This window comes from Erinaceus europaeus, chromosome 13 (assembly GCF_950295315.1).
Source record: "Erinaceus europaeus chromosome 13, mEriEur2.1, whole genome shotgun sequence".
Lineage (NCBI taxonomy): Eukaryota > Metazoa > Chordata > Mammalia > Eulipotyphla > Erinaceidae > Erinaceus > Erinaceus europaeus.
Genome location: NC_080174.1, coordinates 91,581,200 through 91,597,001, shown reverse-complemented (window position 1 = coordinate 91,597,001; position 15,802 = coordinate 91,581,200). Strand labels below are relative to the sequence as shown.

Sequence of the window (15,802 nt, the reverse complement as noted above, 5' to 3'; positions counted from 1 at the left end):
TCCTGACAAGTAAGTTTTTATGCCTGAGTAGCTGTCTATAGTAAGTAGAATCTTTTTTTAAAATGGAAAGAGGTTGCAGAAATGCCGGCTCCGCTCCTGTGTGCTGCTGCTGCTGGCTGGCTCTTGCCTTTATTGCTGTTCTACACAGCCTCTGTGCAGTACTTGAGTTAGTTCCAGGTGGGAAGGGTTGACATTATCAGGCAAAACGCCAGCTGTGCGCTATCAAGTCAGGGATTATCCAGTAAGTAGAATCTTAGCTTGGAAACCAGTGCTATTAAGGTAAGTCTAGAACATAGGTACTTAGTTGATAGACTGAAGTCCCAGCCCCAGTGGGCCAGCTCTACATATAGACTGTGCACTGTTGTTAGATAGGAGGGCCACTGTGATAAATATTTCAGGGATTGGGTGGTGGTACACCCAGTTAAATGCACATAGTACTAAGAGGAAGGATGCCCACAAGGACCCAAGTTTGAGTCCCTGTTCCCCAACTGCAGCAGAGATGCCTCATGAGTGGTCAGGTAGGTCTGCAGATGTCTGTCTTTTTCTCCTTCTATCTTCCCTTCCTCTCTCAATTTTTCTCTGTCTTATCAAATGAAAGGGGGGAAAAATAGGTCCCACAAGCAGTGGACACATAGTACTGGCACTGAGCCCTTGAGACTGGAGGCAAAAAAAAAAAAAAAAAAAGAAGAAATATTTGTGATAGAGCTCACTTTTTTCCCTTCCTTTTTTTTTTAAAGCAGAGTGTAAATTTGGAAGAAGGTATATAATAGAATGTGGGTGTTGATTTCTAGCAGTGAGAGAAACAAGCCTAAATCAAGTCTGAAATCTGAGTAGATTCATGGAATAAAATTATTTTTTTAAATAAAAAGATAGCACATCCTGAAGAAAGGCAGGGTGGGCAGGGGCAGGAAGGAGGTCTGCAGAGTTTACAGCTTGTTAGGAGGCCGAGGAAGGGGGTTGCCCGGGTAGCCTACTGGGTTGGTGTGCCTGCTTTGCCACCACGTGAGCCAGACTTGAGCCGGGCCCCCTGCATTTGAGGGACTGTCAGCGCTGTGCTAGCTTCCTCTCTTCCCTCCATTTCTCTGCCTTTATCTGGAAACACACACGTTCAGAGTGGTCAAGTTCTAGTGATGATAGAGACAGATAAGGAAAGTACAGATCCTGCCATTCTGCTCAGCCTTGTAAACTGCACTGTGGTCACAGAGATGCCTTGAAAATAGGGATAGAGATTACAGATCGACCCTTGGTACAGGGAGGGGATCAGGAAGATGCGGCACTCGGGTTATATGCTCCAAACACTGTCGATTTAGAACCTGCGATTGTCCTCTGCTCTGGAGCTCATTTCATCAGAGGCCGCTATTTAGACTCAGTCGTGCCCATTTCACTCTGTGAAGTAAACTCAGAGTGCTTCACAAAGACTAATGAGCTGACTCTAATTTACCTTTTAAATGACCTCAAAACACAGGATGTTTTTATTTCTGTGGTTTAGAGTATGGCTTGAGTTGTCATTAGTTCCAGGTCTGGCCAGGAAACTTCTTGAAAATAAACATTCCCAGACCCTACCTGAGACCCCCTGGAATGAGAGCCTCAGGGGCCAGCTTCACGTCGACACTAATCAGCGCAGCTGGACGGGAAGTCCTGATTACTGGCTGGTGTCTCTCAGTTTGGGGCATTGATTAAAAAAAAAGAAAGAAATCTTTAACACCTGAGACTCAGTCCAGGGGAGGGTGGGGTGTGGCTATAATGTGAGGAAAGATTGTCATTCTAGCACTCGGGAAGCAGTCTCGTTGACTGTGTAGACTGATTTCAAGCCCTCTTTGATCACTCCCTGCACAGTTCCTGGGCTCGGGCAAGCCACTTAATGTCACTTTTTTCATCTCTCCCAGGATCAGTGACACAGCGTAGCTGCCCTCACTGGGATTTTTAAGTTTCATTCTTACTTGTTATTCAAGTGCTGGCTGGCTGGTGTTCAGTTATGGTTGGCATGAGCTATATTTGCTTTGACTGGCTTAGCAGTCTTAAGAAGAGCTTCATTATTTAGAAATTGAACACTCTGTTTTCTTTTCAAGTAGTGCTCTCCAGAAAGAAAATGTGCTCTGCTGTTGTGCTTATCTAAACTTTACCCACTTCCACCAGTGTTTATGTGTAGACAATTAGACTGTTAGCCCAGAGAGACGGTGACAGCACAACAGAAGGCGTCCGGTCAGCTTCTCACGTCACAGAAACAGGAGCCCAAGATAGCATTCGGGAATCTCTTCCAGCTTCTCTTTGCTGATGACATCACTGTCTTTTAGACTTTATTGTATGGGACTTTTACTCTGTAGATAAAGTACTTTTTAAAATGCTCCTTTCCCATGTTAAATCTCAGCCCTCTGCGTCACATGTTCTCAGTGTAGCGTCTGCAGGATCCATGCCCACTTCACTCTGGGCGCCAGGACAAGGCAGCTCTGCAGTGTTGGGCTGAGGGCCCTGTCACCAATCCTGCTGCCCCCTCCCCCGGCTCCCCAGCACAGCTGGGGCATCTTAAACTTGACTCCTGTCCCTTCAGACCAGATGAGTAGCCAGTGCAGATTCTGTTCTAATGGCCCATCTGGTATCAATGTGAAACACTGATTTTTTTTTTTTTTTCTTAACTTTCCACTATGTCTGAGGAGCTATGAAGAACTTGTCTTTTTCTCTTTACTGCTTTCCCAGCTAGACTGTTCAGGATGATCTGATAGATTTTTCTTTATTGTTTATATAATTAACATCGATTTTGGACTTTCTAAATATATATATTTGTAAGAAACAGGAATGTTTTTGTAGTTGAAGCTTTACATTTCTAATTACTTGCTTTATTTGAAGCCACATGAAAAATTAAAAAATATGAAAACATATTTACTTATTTAGTACTTACCATGAAAGAGAGAGAGAAAATATGAAAACTAGAGAACCACTTAGGCACATGTGGTGCCAGGGGTTGAGTTCCGGACCTTGAGATTTTGAACCCAGCGCTTTATATACCTGCCACCTTCTGGGCAAGGTAAACATGTTGGTTTTTTTTTGGTTTGTTTGTTTTTTATACTTATTTATTTTCCCTTTTGTTGCCTTTGTTGTTTTTTATTGCTGTAGTAGTTATTATTGTTGTTATTGATGTCATCATTGCTAGGACAGAGAAAAATGAAGAGAGGAGGGGAAGACAGGGGGAGAGAAAGACACCTGCAGACCTGCTTCACTGTCTGTAAAGTGACTCCCCTGCAGGTGGGGAGCTGGGGGCTCGGATTGGGATCCTTACACCGGTCCTTGGGCTTCATGCCACGTGCGCTTAACCCGCTACCCTGCTGCCCGACTCCCAGACATGATGCTATCACTGGAAGTTAGAAACGAATGGTTGACAATGCAGGTGGACTAATGCTGGCTCGTTTATCTGGGTGGGAGTTATTGCACTATTGAGTGAGCGAGTCCTTTGTGAAAGTGATCTCTGTCTTTCTTCTCCTAGGGAAATTAGCCATTCTGTCCCAGATATTTCTATCCGCGGCAACCTGTCCTCAGTCCACTGCTCCTTGGATTTGTCCAAATACAACCTGATCCGTGGGTTACTAGAGAACAACCTTGGAGAACCCATAGAGGAGTTCATGCGGCCTTATGATTTACAGGATCCCAGAATTCATGTGAGTGAATTTATGTGCTGTGACTGGCACAGTTTCAGCCGATGGCCACCGATGTGTTTTCATCAAACTTTACTTGAGGAGTGAAAGAAAATGAAGGAGCAAACAAATTGGGTTTCTTTACACGTGAGCATCATTTTGAGGTGACATCGCCAGCTTTGGGCTGATCACTGTTTTCCCTCTGCAGACGGTTCTGAGCGGAGAGGTTTACACATGCATGTGTTTCCTCGTTGACATGGTGAATGTCAGTCTGGAGTTGAAAGACCCCAAAGGAAAAGAAGGTGCTGGGTCCTTGGCCAGGTATGGTCTTAAGTGATCACTCCCAATTTTACACTGTTAGTAGGAGCAGCTCAAGACGCTCACCTGCAGCCCAAGTCCTCCGCCACCATCAGGCACCAGGACCTGAGCCCCCATCCCCACCTCCACCCCAGAGTCCTTTGCTTTGGTGCAATGCACTAAATCCAGCCCATGTTCTGCTTTGAGTTCCCCTTTTCTCTCCTATTTCTCAACTTCTGTTTTCCGTCTATGAATGAGACCATCCCATACTCATCCTTCTCTTTCTGGCTTATCTCACTTCTTATGATTCTTCCAAGAGGAGGTGAAGAAGGTGAATTCATAATTCTTAATAGCTGCGTAGTATTTTGTTGTGTATATAGACCACCGCTTCTTGCTCAACTCATCTGTTGGACGCCTGGGTTGCTGTGTTGAATTTGTTGGACAAATTGTGCTGCTGTGAACATATGTGTACACAGATCTTTCTGAATGGGTGTGTTGGGTTCCTTAGGATCTATCCCCAGGAGAGGAATTGCAGGGTCATAGGGTAGGTCCACTTTAGCCTTCTGAGAGTTCTCCAGACTGTTCTCCACCGAGGTTGGACCATTAACATTCCCACCAGCAGGGCAGGAGGGTTCCTTTGACCCCACACCCTCTCCAGCATTTACTGCTGTCACCTTTTCTGATATATGACATTCTCACAGGAGTGAAGTGGTATCTCATTGTTGTCTTGATTTGCATTTCTCTGGCAATGAATTGGAGCTTATAATTCTTTTGTCGGCCTTTTGGATCTCTTCTTTAGTGAATATTCTCTTCATATCCGCTCCCCATTTTTGGATGGGGCCACTTGTTGAGTTCTTTCTATATTTTGGTTATTAGCTTCTTGTCTGATGTATGGCATGTCTTTGGGTGGTGGTTTCTTTTTTCTAACATGAAATATTTTGATCTGGCCAATAATAGAGAGTTACCTTTATATGCTAACCTCAACATCATCAATTTTTTTTTATTGGGGGATTAATGTTTTACACTCAACAATAAATACAATAGTTTGTACATGCATAACATTTCCCAGTTTTCTACATTACAATATAACCTCCACTAGGTCCTCCTCTGCCATCAGGTTCCAGGACCTGAACCATCCCCACCCCACACACACACCAGAATCTTTTGCTTTGGTGCAATACACCAACTCCAGTCCAAGTTCTGCTTAGTGTTTTCTCTGGTTGGTGGTTTCTTTTGCTGTGCAGAAGCTTTTCAATTTGATGTAGCCCCATTGGTTTGTTTTTGTTGTAGCTGGACTTGTGTCATTGAAGATGTTTATAAAATTTAGACGGAAAAGAGTGTAAGACACATTTAAATTCAACAGTCAGCAGAGGTTGTAGTTCCCCACTGCTAAATATGATCTGTGCAGTGCTTTTCAAAAGTGTAAATTCATTGTTTTATCAGTCAGGGTAGTTAAGGGTTTGCTGTGTTGGCAGAAATGAGAAAATCCCAATGACTTAAAAGAGAGAAGGCATTTTTCAGTTCCTGGTATGTGTCCATTTTCAGTCTCTATTCCCAGTAGCCATTCTGACCAGTATCTTTGTGTGCCAATGGGGGGGGGGGGCACAAGAACCCTGGAGCAGTCTTGAGTGACAGTTAAATGCTCTGCAAAACTCATACACAGAATGTGGTCCCATGCAAGTGCAAAAGAGTTAGAAAGGACTGTGTGTCTGCACAGCTGAGACCCAGAGCTACTTGGTAAGCAGTGCTGATGGCTGCTTCACTGGCCAGTATTTAAAAATTGGAACGTTCTTATGTAAACTTTGAATTTCAGCTGCTTTTGTATGTAAACCTGGGCTCAAGTTTCTTGGAAGTTTCTGGAAACAGAGTAGCAATTGAGCTGTCTTTAGGTGGGGCATGTACTCACCTAACTATCCACGTCTTTGTATCACTTGCTTGGTGTGTAGATGCTTGTACCTTGTGATGTCGGGTATAGACCCTTCAAGAGTACATTGTCCGTGGGTGTTTTGAAGAGTTACTAGAGCAGGAGAAAAGAGTGAGAGAGTCCAGAGCAGCAGTTAGCTGTGGCATGTGTGGGGCTGTCAGGCCGGCAAGTCGTATGGTCATGCTGACCATCCCTTCAGCGGAATGTGTCCACCTCTGTTGAGACTTTAATTTTCATTCTTTTTTAAATATTTATATATTCCCTTTCGTTGCCCTTGTTGTTTTATTGTTGTAGTAGTAGTTGTTGTTGGGTAGGACAGAAAGAAATGGAGAGAGGAGAAGACAGAGAGGGGGAGAGAAAGACAGATACCTGCAGACCTGCTTCACCGCCTGTGAAGCGACTCCCCTGCAGGTGGGAAGCCGGGGGCTCAAACCAGGATCCTTACTCTGGTCCTTGTGCTTTGCGACACCTGTGCTTAACCCAACTCCCAAGACTTTAATTTTAATCTCTCAGACCATGTGGCCAAGCATTAGTGCTACTTTCAAGGTTGAGTTTTTCAACCACAGAAGATTATATATCTGGGAGAGTAGTTTGGTGTTTGAAAACAGGATGTCAAGGCTAGTAGCTTCCCATTCAAACACTCTGTCTTTGAAAATCTCTGTCGTGTATCTTAGCTTGTGAGAACATGCATCAGTCCTAGACTGATTGCATTATGAACCAACACTTTTTTCCTGACAGTTGCCTGTGCCCTTATTTTTTCCAATATGGTCTAATTCTGATGGACTGCTATGATGGTACTGGATAAATATGACTTAGTGAAGTAACAGAGAAAGCTGTTAGTAAACAAACAAACAAAGACACAAACCCAAATGTACTTCCTGGTACGTTATTCCTCTCTATAAAGATTATTATGTGTCCTGGCTTTCCTAGTGAAATAACAGGAGCCTCCAGTAGTGTGTTGTTGCTCTTCCTCCTGCTGTTCTTCCCGACATGATTCTGTCTTTGGACAGGGACAGTAGGGCACAGGGACACTCAGTCTCCATTTAGGGATCTGTTACCAGTGCCACTGAAACCTCTCAGAATCAGATACTCTGCAGAGAAGTTTGGTGGGTGTAGGACTCTGTTGTGTCATCTTGAGATGACATGATTTTGCAGGATGGAAGAGCTTAACGTATGTCTTCTCTCTCCCTTCAGATTTGACTTCAAGAAATGTAAACTGCTCTATGAGAGCTTTTCCAATCAAACCAAGTCCACTAACTTGGTTTCCCATTCAATGATGGCTTTTGACACTCGCTATGCTGGGCAGAAGACCAGCCCTGGCATGACGAATGTATTCAACTGTATCTTTCAGCCCGCCAAGAATAGCAGCACTACCCACGGATCCATTCAGATTGAACTGCATTTTAGGTAATAAATCCATACCTAGACCCTGCCGTTCTCTATTGAGATCCTTCCCTTTGTGGCCAGCTGGCCAAGTCTTTGCTGGCTGTAGACCATCAGAGGACTGGGGCCACTGACAAGCTGAGTACATAGTGGCTTATTAGTGTAGTCTGCTGGTATTCACTTTCTGTTCCTGAAGCCTTGCAGTTCCATTCATTGGCCAGAAGATGTCTCTGTCACCTTAAATAAAAAACAGGTCAGCGCTAAACCAACAACTTAAACCGTCAGCCACTCTAAGCTGTAAAGTTTTAATATGTAAAATAATTTGGGAAAAGAAGACATTACTCTTGCTTAAAAAGGAAAAGATCGGCCTCCATAATAGAAAGGAAGCCGGTTTGGACGTACATCCCCACACAGTCTGCAAATCTAGCGGACATGCTTCTCCACATTCCAGCATCTGCGGAAGGCAGTGTTGAGAGTACTGAGCTAGCGGACATGCTTCTCCACATTCCAGCCTCTGCAGAAGGCAGTGTTGAGAGTACCGAGAGCATATGCTGGGGATCAGCCAAACCTGGGTTGGGTTCAAAACCTTGATCTAGTGGGCTGGGTGGTGACGCACAGTACAGGTAAAGCACACACATGACAGTATGCAAGATCCTGGGTTCGAGCCAGCAGGGGGGAGGTTACATGATCAGTGAAACGGTCCTATATGTCTCTGTCTCTCTGTCTTTATACTAAAGTAATTAACTAAAAGCCTTGATCTACCACTTTTTAAAAAATATGAAATATTGCTCTATATACTAAAAATGCCTAGTTAGTTGCTTACGGTCAAATATGAAAGTCTTACCTTGGTTCTTTGTGAACAGAAATGTCATTGCTAGTGACAGGATTAGACTTTTTTTTTTTTATTGGAACCTTTGCACATTTTCTGTGTCTCAAGAAGAATCACTCTTCTGTTGGGACTTTGTATGTCAAACACAAATCACTTCTCAGTGTTTAAAGGCCTGAAATATTTTCCAGAAAAGGAATTGAACACACTTTGACTTTCTAGTTAAAGCATAGCTATGACAGTCCATGTTCAGAATGAATGGAAAAATTTCACCAAGGGTGACATTTTTTTCTCTATTACAAAAGGGTTAAGTGTTTCTGTGGAAAATGCTGTGTCTGTATGAAGGAGACATGCACCACAGTGCCCTTTTTTCCAGCGGCAGCAAGCCAGCTTTCTGGGGAAAGAGATTAGAGAAGCCAGTCTGGAAATATCTCCAGATCAGTTTTCCTTGAACAGACGCCCCTTTGAGGACTGGGAACCAGGCTCGTATCATTGACTAGAACACCAGAGTTCCCTTGGGTTTCACAGATCAAAACTCAGCCCACAGGCCCCTATGGAACTACTTCCTGCCTGCTTTTCCTCCTGGCTAGCCATCAGCTCCACCTCTGTCTGCTGACTCTGTTAACAGGGCCGAGGCAAGTCCCTCACCACACCGTAGTTTGAGTCTAGGCCCGAGAGTCTTTCTTGGGTTTTCACCTCAAGTACAGACTTTGGGGAAATGGAAAAGTCACACTGCTGTTTTCTCTCCACCCCAGTGGCAGCCCTCCATGGAGGAGTTTGAGGGCATGCTGGCAGCAGTGCTCATCTAGTCCTCCTCCTCCTCGGGCTGCGAGAACTAGGCTTTCAGGTCAGTGCTAGCTAGAGAAACCGTCTAGGACTAGTATTTAAGTTTGGTGTCTATTAAAATGTGATCCTATGTATGAGAAAAAGAGTGCCTCATTGATCTCCCAAAATAGCCTATTGAGAATGGAACTGACATTTATTACCTTTTATGTGCCTGGTTCCCTGTCTGCGACTGTATAAACAGTTCCCTTATCATAAGTGAGGACACAGGCTCAGAGAAGGTAGGTGACTTGCCCGAGGTGACACAGCTAGCATGGGATCTAAGCTTAATGTCTTTAGTATGCCAGCCTCTTTCAGCCTCATAGCTGTTGACATTTTGCAGGGGAGGCTGTGGCCATCTTGTGCACTAGGGACAGGTGAGGAGCTTCCCTGTCTACTGCGAGGTGCCAGGAGCCACCTCCACCTGTGACAGTGAGAGGTCTCCAGATATTCTAAATATGTGGGGGGGAAGGCGGCTGTGGGGGGGGGGGAAATTACCCCTGGCTGAGAACCACATCCTACTGCTTTCTGTTAGTCTACTCCCTGTTCAAAAATAGGAGTAACTTTCTGAAAACATACATTTTAACGAAATCTCCCGTTAAACTAGCATTCAGAGATAATTGATGCTTAACGCCGTCCCGGTGGAAAATGCAGCCGCCAAGACTGAGTAGTGCCTTTGCCAGCCCACGAGACACCACACTTCTCCTTTCACGTTTTCCTTTTGACTATCTTGTTTTTTCCTTGTAGATCTACGAAGGATTCCTCCTGTTTCACAGTAGTTCTCAACAACCTCCGTGTGTTCCTCATATTTGACTGGCTGCTCCTGGTCCATGATTTTCTCCATACCCCCAGTGATCTCAAGAAACAGACACATGTGACTCCTTCTCGCCACCGGCATTCTAGCAGCGAAGCTGCTGTAGTTCCCAAAGCTGTGAAAAGCGGAGTAGTTACCAAAAGGTCTTCCCTTCCTGTGTCCACCGAAAGGCACCTGGAGGTCAAGGTCAATGTAACAGGTGAGCTTGTGGAGTTGTGAGTCTCAGTCACAGACAACAGCTGCATCTTTCATAGACCATTAGGGGGTGACATACCTGTCCTTTGTCTGTTGAAACTGTTGTTTTGTCCGAGTATCTATCTACCTAGGTGTGTGAGTGTGTGTGTGTGTGTGTGTGTGTGTGTGTGTGTGGCGGGGGGGGGGGGGGGGAGGAAGAGCACCTTTTTTTTTTCCCCCTGAGAATTAAATAGGACTTCAGTTTTCTGTTTGATTTTTGCAGAGCCAACAGAGAAGGCGTACTAAATTCAGAAACATTTGTTATGCCCAAGTCTCAATTTAGAAGGGAAATAAGTGAGGGGATGATTATTTTCTTTGCAAAAAGACAATTTCTTTTTACAAGCAGGTTTATTATGATATTTTAGATAAAAACAGAGTGTGAAAGAGTTGCCTGGGAGGTGGTGCAGTGGATAGAGCATTGGACTCTCAAGCATGAGGTCCCGAGTTCAACCCCTGGCAGCACATGCGCCGGTGTGATGTCTTGTTCTTTCTCTCTCTCCTATCTTCCTATCTTTCTCATGATCTAACTAAATAAATTCTTTTTTTTTTTTTTTGCCTCCAGGGTTGTTACTGGGACTTGGTGTCTGCACCATGAATCCACTGCTCTTGGAGGCCATCCCCCCCCCCCCCTTTTGTTGCCCTTGTTGTTGTAGTAGCCTTGTTGTGGTTATTATTGTTGTTGATGTTGTTTGTTGTTGGATAGGACTGAGAGAAATGGAGAGAGGAGGGGAAGACAGGGGGAGAGAAAAAAGACAGACACCTGCAGACCTGCTTCACCACCTGTGAAGCGACTCCCCTGCAGGTGGGAAGCCGGGGACTTAAACCGGGGTCCTTACGCCGGTCCTTGTGCTTTGTGCCATGTGTGCTTAACCTGCTGAGCTCCTGCCCAACCCCCCAGTAAATAAATTCTTTAAAAGAGAGAGAGAGTAAAAGAGACCACAGCCCCAAAACTTCCTTTGGTGAAGTGGGGGCTGGGCTCTAAGCTGAGCCACACTCAGGACAAGCAGTGCACTGTCCAGCTGAGCCATGCTGCTGACCTGATGTACTGTGGCTTTTGCTAAGGAGTTAACTCCAATGTATTTCTCTCTATATATGTCTTTATTGCTATGTTTGTAATACTTCCCCTCTGCTACTCAGTGATTTCAAAGCAGCTAGCCCAATGTGTTCTAGATGATTTGGTTTCAAGCAAGTCACCTGTACATGTCTTTAATGAAACCATGTCATGGCTCAGGCAAAGTAAACTTGCCATGTACGAATGAGAAGAAAACCACACATGCTAGCTTGAAAAACCCTCTCATCCCATTGGCCCATGTCCTTTGCACGTTTTAACGTGGATGACACACAATGCCTGATGCTGTCTGACCAACACTAGTCCCGGAAAATATCACGTGGGGCTTTAAGGCAGGTCATCCTGTGAAGAAGGTATGTGTCTTTGACCTGAGTAAGCCCAGTCTTTCCAGGACACCTAGCTTCAAGAGGCTTTGCAAAGGGATACACCACATTGCAGTCTTTATGGCCTGTGCAGCACTCTGTTGCTTCTGCTGTGCTTAGCCAAGTCCAGAGAATTTGTTCAGAGTGACACTGAGGCAGACGTGACGTACATGCCAGAGAACGAGCCCTGCTTTGAGTATGAGTGTCTCTCCTTGTAGGACCCTGCCGCTCAGCTTGCAGTCTGCTGCCTCGCCAGCTGGCAGGCTCAGCTGGGTTGACAGTGCTGTTTTTTCCAGGTACAGAGTTTGTGGTAGTTGAGGATGTATCCTGCTCCGACACCAATGCCATCATCCTCAAGGGCACCACTGTACTTACCTATAAGCCCCGGTTTGCTGACCGTCCCTTTTCTGGAAGTTTGTTTGGCATTGAGGTAAGAAGCTGTGTGTTCATCAAAACAGAATGTGTCTGACCCAAGAGAAAAACAGCCTTTCTTTTACTTCCATATCTATTACTTATTGGATAGAGAGAGGGAACTTGAGAGGGAAGGGGGAAGACAGAGGAACAGAGACCCCTGTAGCCCCGCTTCACCACTTGTGAAGCTTCCCTCTTGATTGTGGGGACCAGGGGCTGGAACTGGGGTCCTTGTGCACTGTAATGTGGGCACTCAACCAGGTGTGCTGTGCTACCACCTGGCACCCCCTTTAAACTTTCACTAGAAGAAGTAATTATTGGAATCAGAGAGCCCCTGAGGTATTTTCCTCAAGTCTACCAGATTAGTCACCTGAATCTGCCAGGTGAATTCACCCTCCTCCCTCCCTGGTGGACTATCAGCATGTGGAAGAAAGTTACCCTTTTTTGCTACACCCTCTCTCCCTCTATACATCAAGGAGACAGACTTTCTAGTGCCTGCTGCCCTGGCAGGCTCCATGTGGAGCCCCCTAGTCCCTCAGGCCCCATCCTGTGACGGTCTGTGAAGGTGAGGAAGTGGCCTTCACTGCCGGCACTTGCCCCCACATTGAGTGCACACATGCCCCCCTGGGGAAATGCCTTTTGAAAACCTGCTGAGAATTTTTATCCACAAGCTCTCCTCTTAGGAGTCTTTGACTTATAAATGGTCAGTGCACGGGGAGTTTGTGGCAACAAGCTCCAGGCTTGATCCTGGGCACCCCTGTGGCCGGAGTTGAGCAGTGCTCTAGTCAAACAGCAAAACAGAATGAGCCATGGCCGCAAAGAGCGGCACCAGGGGTAGTGCAGAGTCCAGCAGAACTGGAAGGAGCAGCTGTCTACCAGCGGGGCTGTGGTTTTGGGACCTGGCCTTCTGGAGGAGAGAGTTTGCCCTGGAGTAGCTGTTACCCCCCGGATGATGATTCCAAGCAGAACCACTCTGCCTCTTTTAACGCCAAGGATTGGAGACAACAGGGAAAGGGAGCCAGATGATTATTTTTGTCAAATGTTTTTACTTACCTGATCTCAGCTACCTCTTTCCCCCCTACACCCCCCTTTTATTTTGGGCTTTTTATGCCTCTCTTCCCAGTGGAATCACGGCTCTAGCCAGGATTTGAGTGAAACTAGTCCGTCTTTGGTGCCAGCAGCACACGGTGCTTCCCCCCCTGGTCAGAGAGAACCGAATAAAGCCTGCAGGGCTGCATTTGTTGGCCACTTGCCTCTCTTGTAGCGTAGCGAAACCCCAGTTAGAGGAAGGCTTTGCGTGCCGGTGAGCTGCTTGTGAAGTTGCAAGTCACCCGCTCTCTTAGCCATCACAATACCAGCTTTGAATGGACGATCTTAGTGATTGATTGATGAACTCCGAGTTACAATTGGGTTTTGTGTAGCAGGAGAAAAAGGAAAACGAAACTCTCCTGCTCCAAAGTCTTAGAAAAACTAGATGGCAAAATATTTGAGATTCCTGGAAACGCCACACAGCTTCACTCTGTACACAGCATGATTAATGTGAATTCCGAGATCCTGGCCCACTACAAGGGGGCGTTTATGAGGAAAGTAGAAGCAGTTGACTCTGAATAGAATAAAGGACTCTGGAGCACATTTTTATCAACAGAGGTAGAAAGGTGGGGAGAGGAAGGGGGTAAGATAGGCCCAAATGATTATTTTTTCCCTTCTGTGTTTTACTTGAACTTGGAAAATAATTTACCCATAGAATAGAACTCCTCCTTCCATAACTATGAATATATATTGTAAATATAGAATATTTAAAGTATATACAAAGTGAACAAAATAAGATAGTAAATCTCTATGCACACCTGTCACCTCATTGCATAACCAGTGGGTTTCTTTTCAGACATGAAAATAACGGATATATATATGAACCTACATGGGGGAAGAGCATCCTCTCTCACCCACATAATTGGTTGGCATTTTGATGAAGGTTCTTTCATAAAAGCCATCGTGTGACATTTTCTGTTGATTGGGCTACGTTTCCATATAACCCTGTTAGAGCTGTCTTTCTATATATTTTTTAAACTATTTATTCCCTTTTGTTGCCCTTGTTGTTTTATTATTGTAGTTATTATTGTTGTTGTTGTTGTTGGATAGGACAGAGAAATGCAGAGAGGAGGGGAAGACAGAGAGGGGGAGAGAAAGATAGACACCTGCAGACCTGCTTTACCACCTGTGAAGTGACTCCCCTGCAGGTGGGGAGCCGGGGGCTCGAACCGGGATCCTTACGCCGGTCCTTGAGCTTTGTGCCACGTGCACTTAATCTGCTGTGCTACTGCCCGACTCCCAGTCTTTCTATTTCCATTGAGATGTCACATTTAAAACTTAACTTTATTGATTTATTTGTTGGATAGAGACAGAAATCAAGAGGCATGTGGTGGGTCGGGTAGAGAAAGGGAGACACCTGCAGTGCTGCTTCACCTCTTGTGAAGTTTCCCCCCTGAGGAAGGGCTGGGGGCTTGAACCCTGGTCCTTGTGCATGATAGTGTGTGCACTCAACTAGCTGTGCCACCTGCTGGCTTCTGGATGTGCTGCTTTTGAATGGTTAGATAAATATTCCCCATGGCACATATGACGTAAATTTAGTTACTCGTTTTCTTTTTTAATCAACTATGAATTTCTCACAAGTTGCATTATTTCTTTAAGCTAGTTCTGACAATAAGCTAGATCACTGTCGATAGAGTGTGAGCAACATCCGCCCTCTGGCGCCTCGCTTCACCTGACTTTCCTGTGGAGAGCCCACCGACCAGGCTCACTGTCAGTCTTCCTGTCGGCGCCGGTTACAAGTCTAAGAAGCCAGTCCAGGACTGCTTGCTTCTGCTTGCTCTCCTGCTTACAGGTCAGCTCCTCCTCCTCAGACTGTGGTTCTTCTCACATTGCCTTTGGTTCCCTAGGTGTTTTCATGCCGACTGGGGAATGAGCAGGACACGGCTCTTTCAATTGTCGACCCAGTGCAAATTCACGTGGAGCTGGTGGGAAACTCCTTGTATCAGAACAGTTCAGGCCTGATGGACGCGTTCAACAGTGAAGACTTCCCACCCATACTGGAGGTAATAGCAGAATTGGCGCTCTCTTACTTCCTGGCTCTGCGCCCAACCACTTACTGACCCTGAGCCCAGCAACATTTTGGTTACTTAGAAATTACAAAATAAAGGATACTCTCCGTTCTACTAGATCCTGCAGTCTTGAGGATAAAACACTTTTCAATTATCTGGTTTAATTTTGAAGTTCTGTAGAGATTTAGGGGGAAAAAAACAGTAACCCCAGTGTAGGAAGGTCTGTGATTGTGAGTGGCAGTAAGGTAGGTCTAGCTGAAACAAGCTATGGGGAGAGGGGGACAGGGAAAAAGGGTAGAGGGGAAGAGGCATCGGGGGCAGAGGGAGAGAGGGGATGGGGGAGGGGGAGATAGAGGAATAGGGAGGGGGGAGAGGGAACGGGAGAGGGGGTAAGGGGGAGAGGGAGAAAGGAGAAGGGGGAGAGGGAGACGGGATGGGGAGTAAGGGGGAGGGGGAGAGGGAGAGCATTTTGTGTTAGAGCCAGTGAAGTTAGGGGCAGAGTTGGCCCATGGAGTGTGAAACAGCAAGGCTACACCAGAACAGAGTATGGGAAACGTGGGGAATATAAGGTGAAACAAGGAATAGGGAAGACAGGACAGGAAGCTCAAGAATGTGGGGTTTGTGGAGGCTGGGGAGACCCCATAATGGTTCTGCAAAAGGCTCTGAGGTCCCAGGTTCAGGCCCCTGCACCACCCTTAGCCAAGCTGATCAAGGCTCTGGTTTCTCTCTGTGTATCTTTCTCTCATGAAAAGAAATAAAGTAAAGGGGCCGGGTGGTAGCACAGCGGGTTAAGCGCATGTGGCGCGAAGTGCAAGGACCTGCGTAAGGATCCTGGTTCCAGCCCCCGGCTCCCCACCTGCAGGGAAGTTGCTTCGCAAGCTGTGAAGCAGGTCTGCAGGTGTCTATTTTTCTCTCCCCCTCTCTGTCTTCCCCTCC

At 45.9% G+C, this 15,802-nt stretch overlaps 1 protein-coding gene across 3 annotated transcripts in view; it reads left to right on the top strand.

Moving 5' to 3' along the window:
• Nucleotides 1-15,802, top strand: part of VPS13D (vacuolar protein sorting 13 homolog D) — a 267,871-nt gene that overhangs the window by 58,390 nt on the left and 193,679 nt on the right. For all 3 annotated transcript variants that reach the window (XM_060170884.1, XM_060170883.1, XM_060170882.1), the window contains exons 27-32: nucleotides 3,479-3,650; nucleotides 3,835-3,947; nucleotides 7,042-7,254; nucleotides 9,626-9,891; nucleotides 11,654-11,787; nucleotides 14,705-14,860. In XM_060170884.1, the coding sequence (XP_060026867.1) occupies nucleotides 3,479-3,650; nucleotides 3,835-3,947; nucleotides 7,042-7,254; nucleotides 9,626-9,891; nucleotides 11,654-11,787; nucleotides 14,705-14,860 (1,054 nt within the window). The remainder of the gene's footprint in view (nucleotides 1-3,478; nucleotides 3,651-3,834; nucleotides 3,948-7,041; nucleotides 7,255-9,625; nucleotides 9,892-11,653; nucleotides 11,788-14,704; nucleotides 14,861-15,802) is intronic.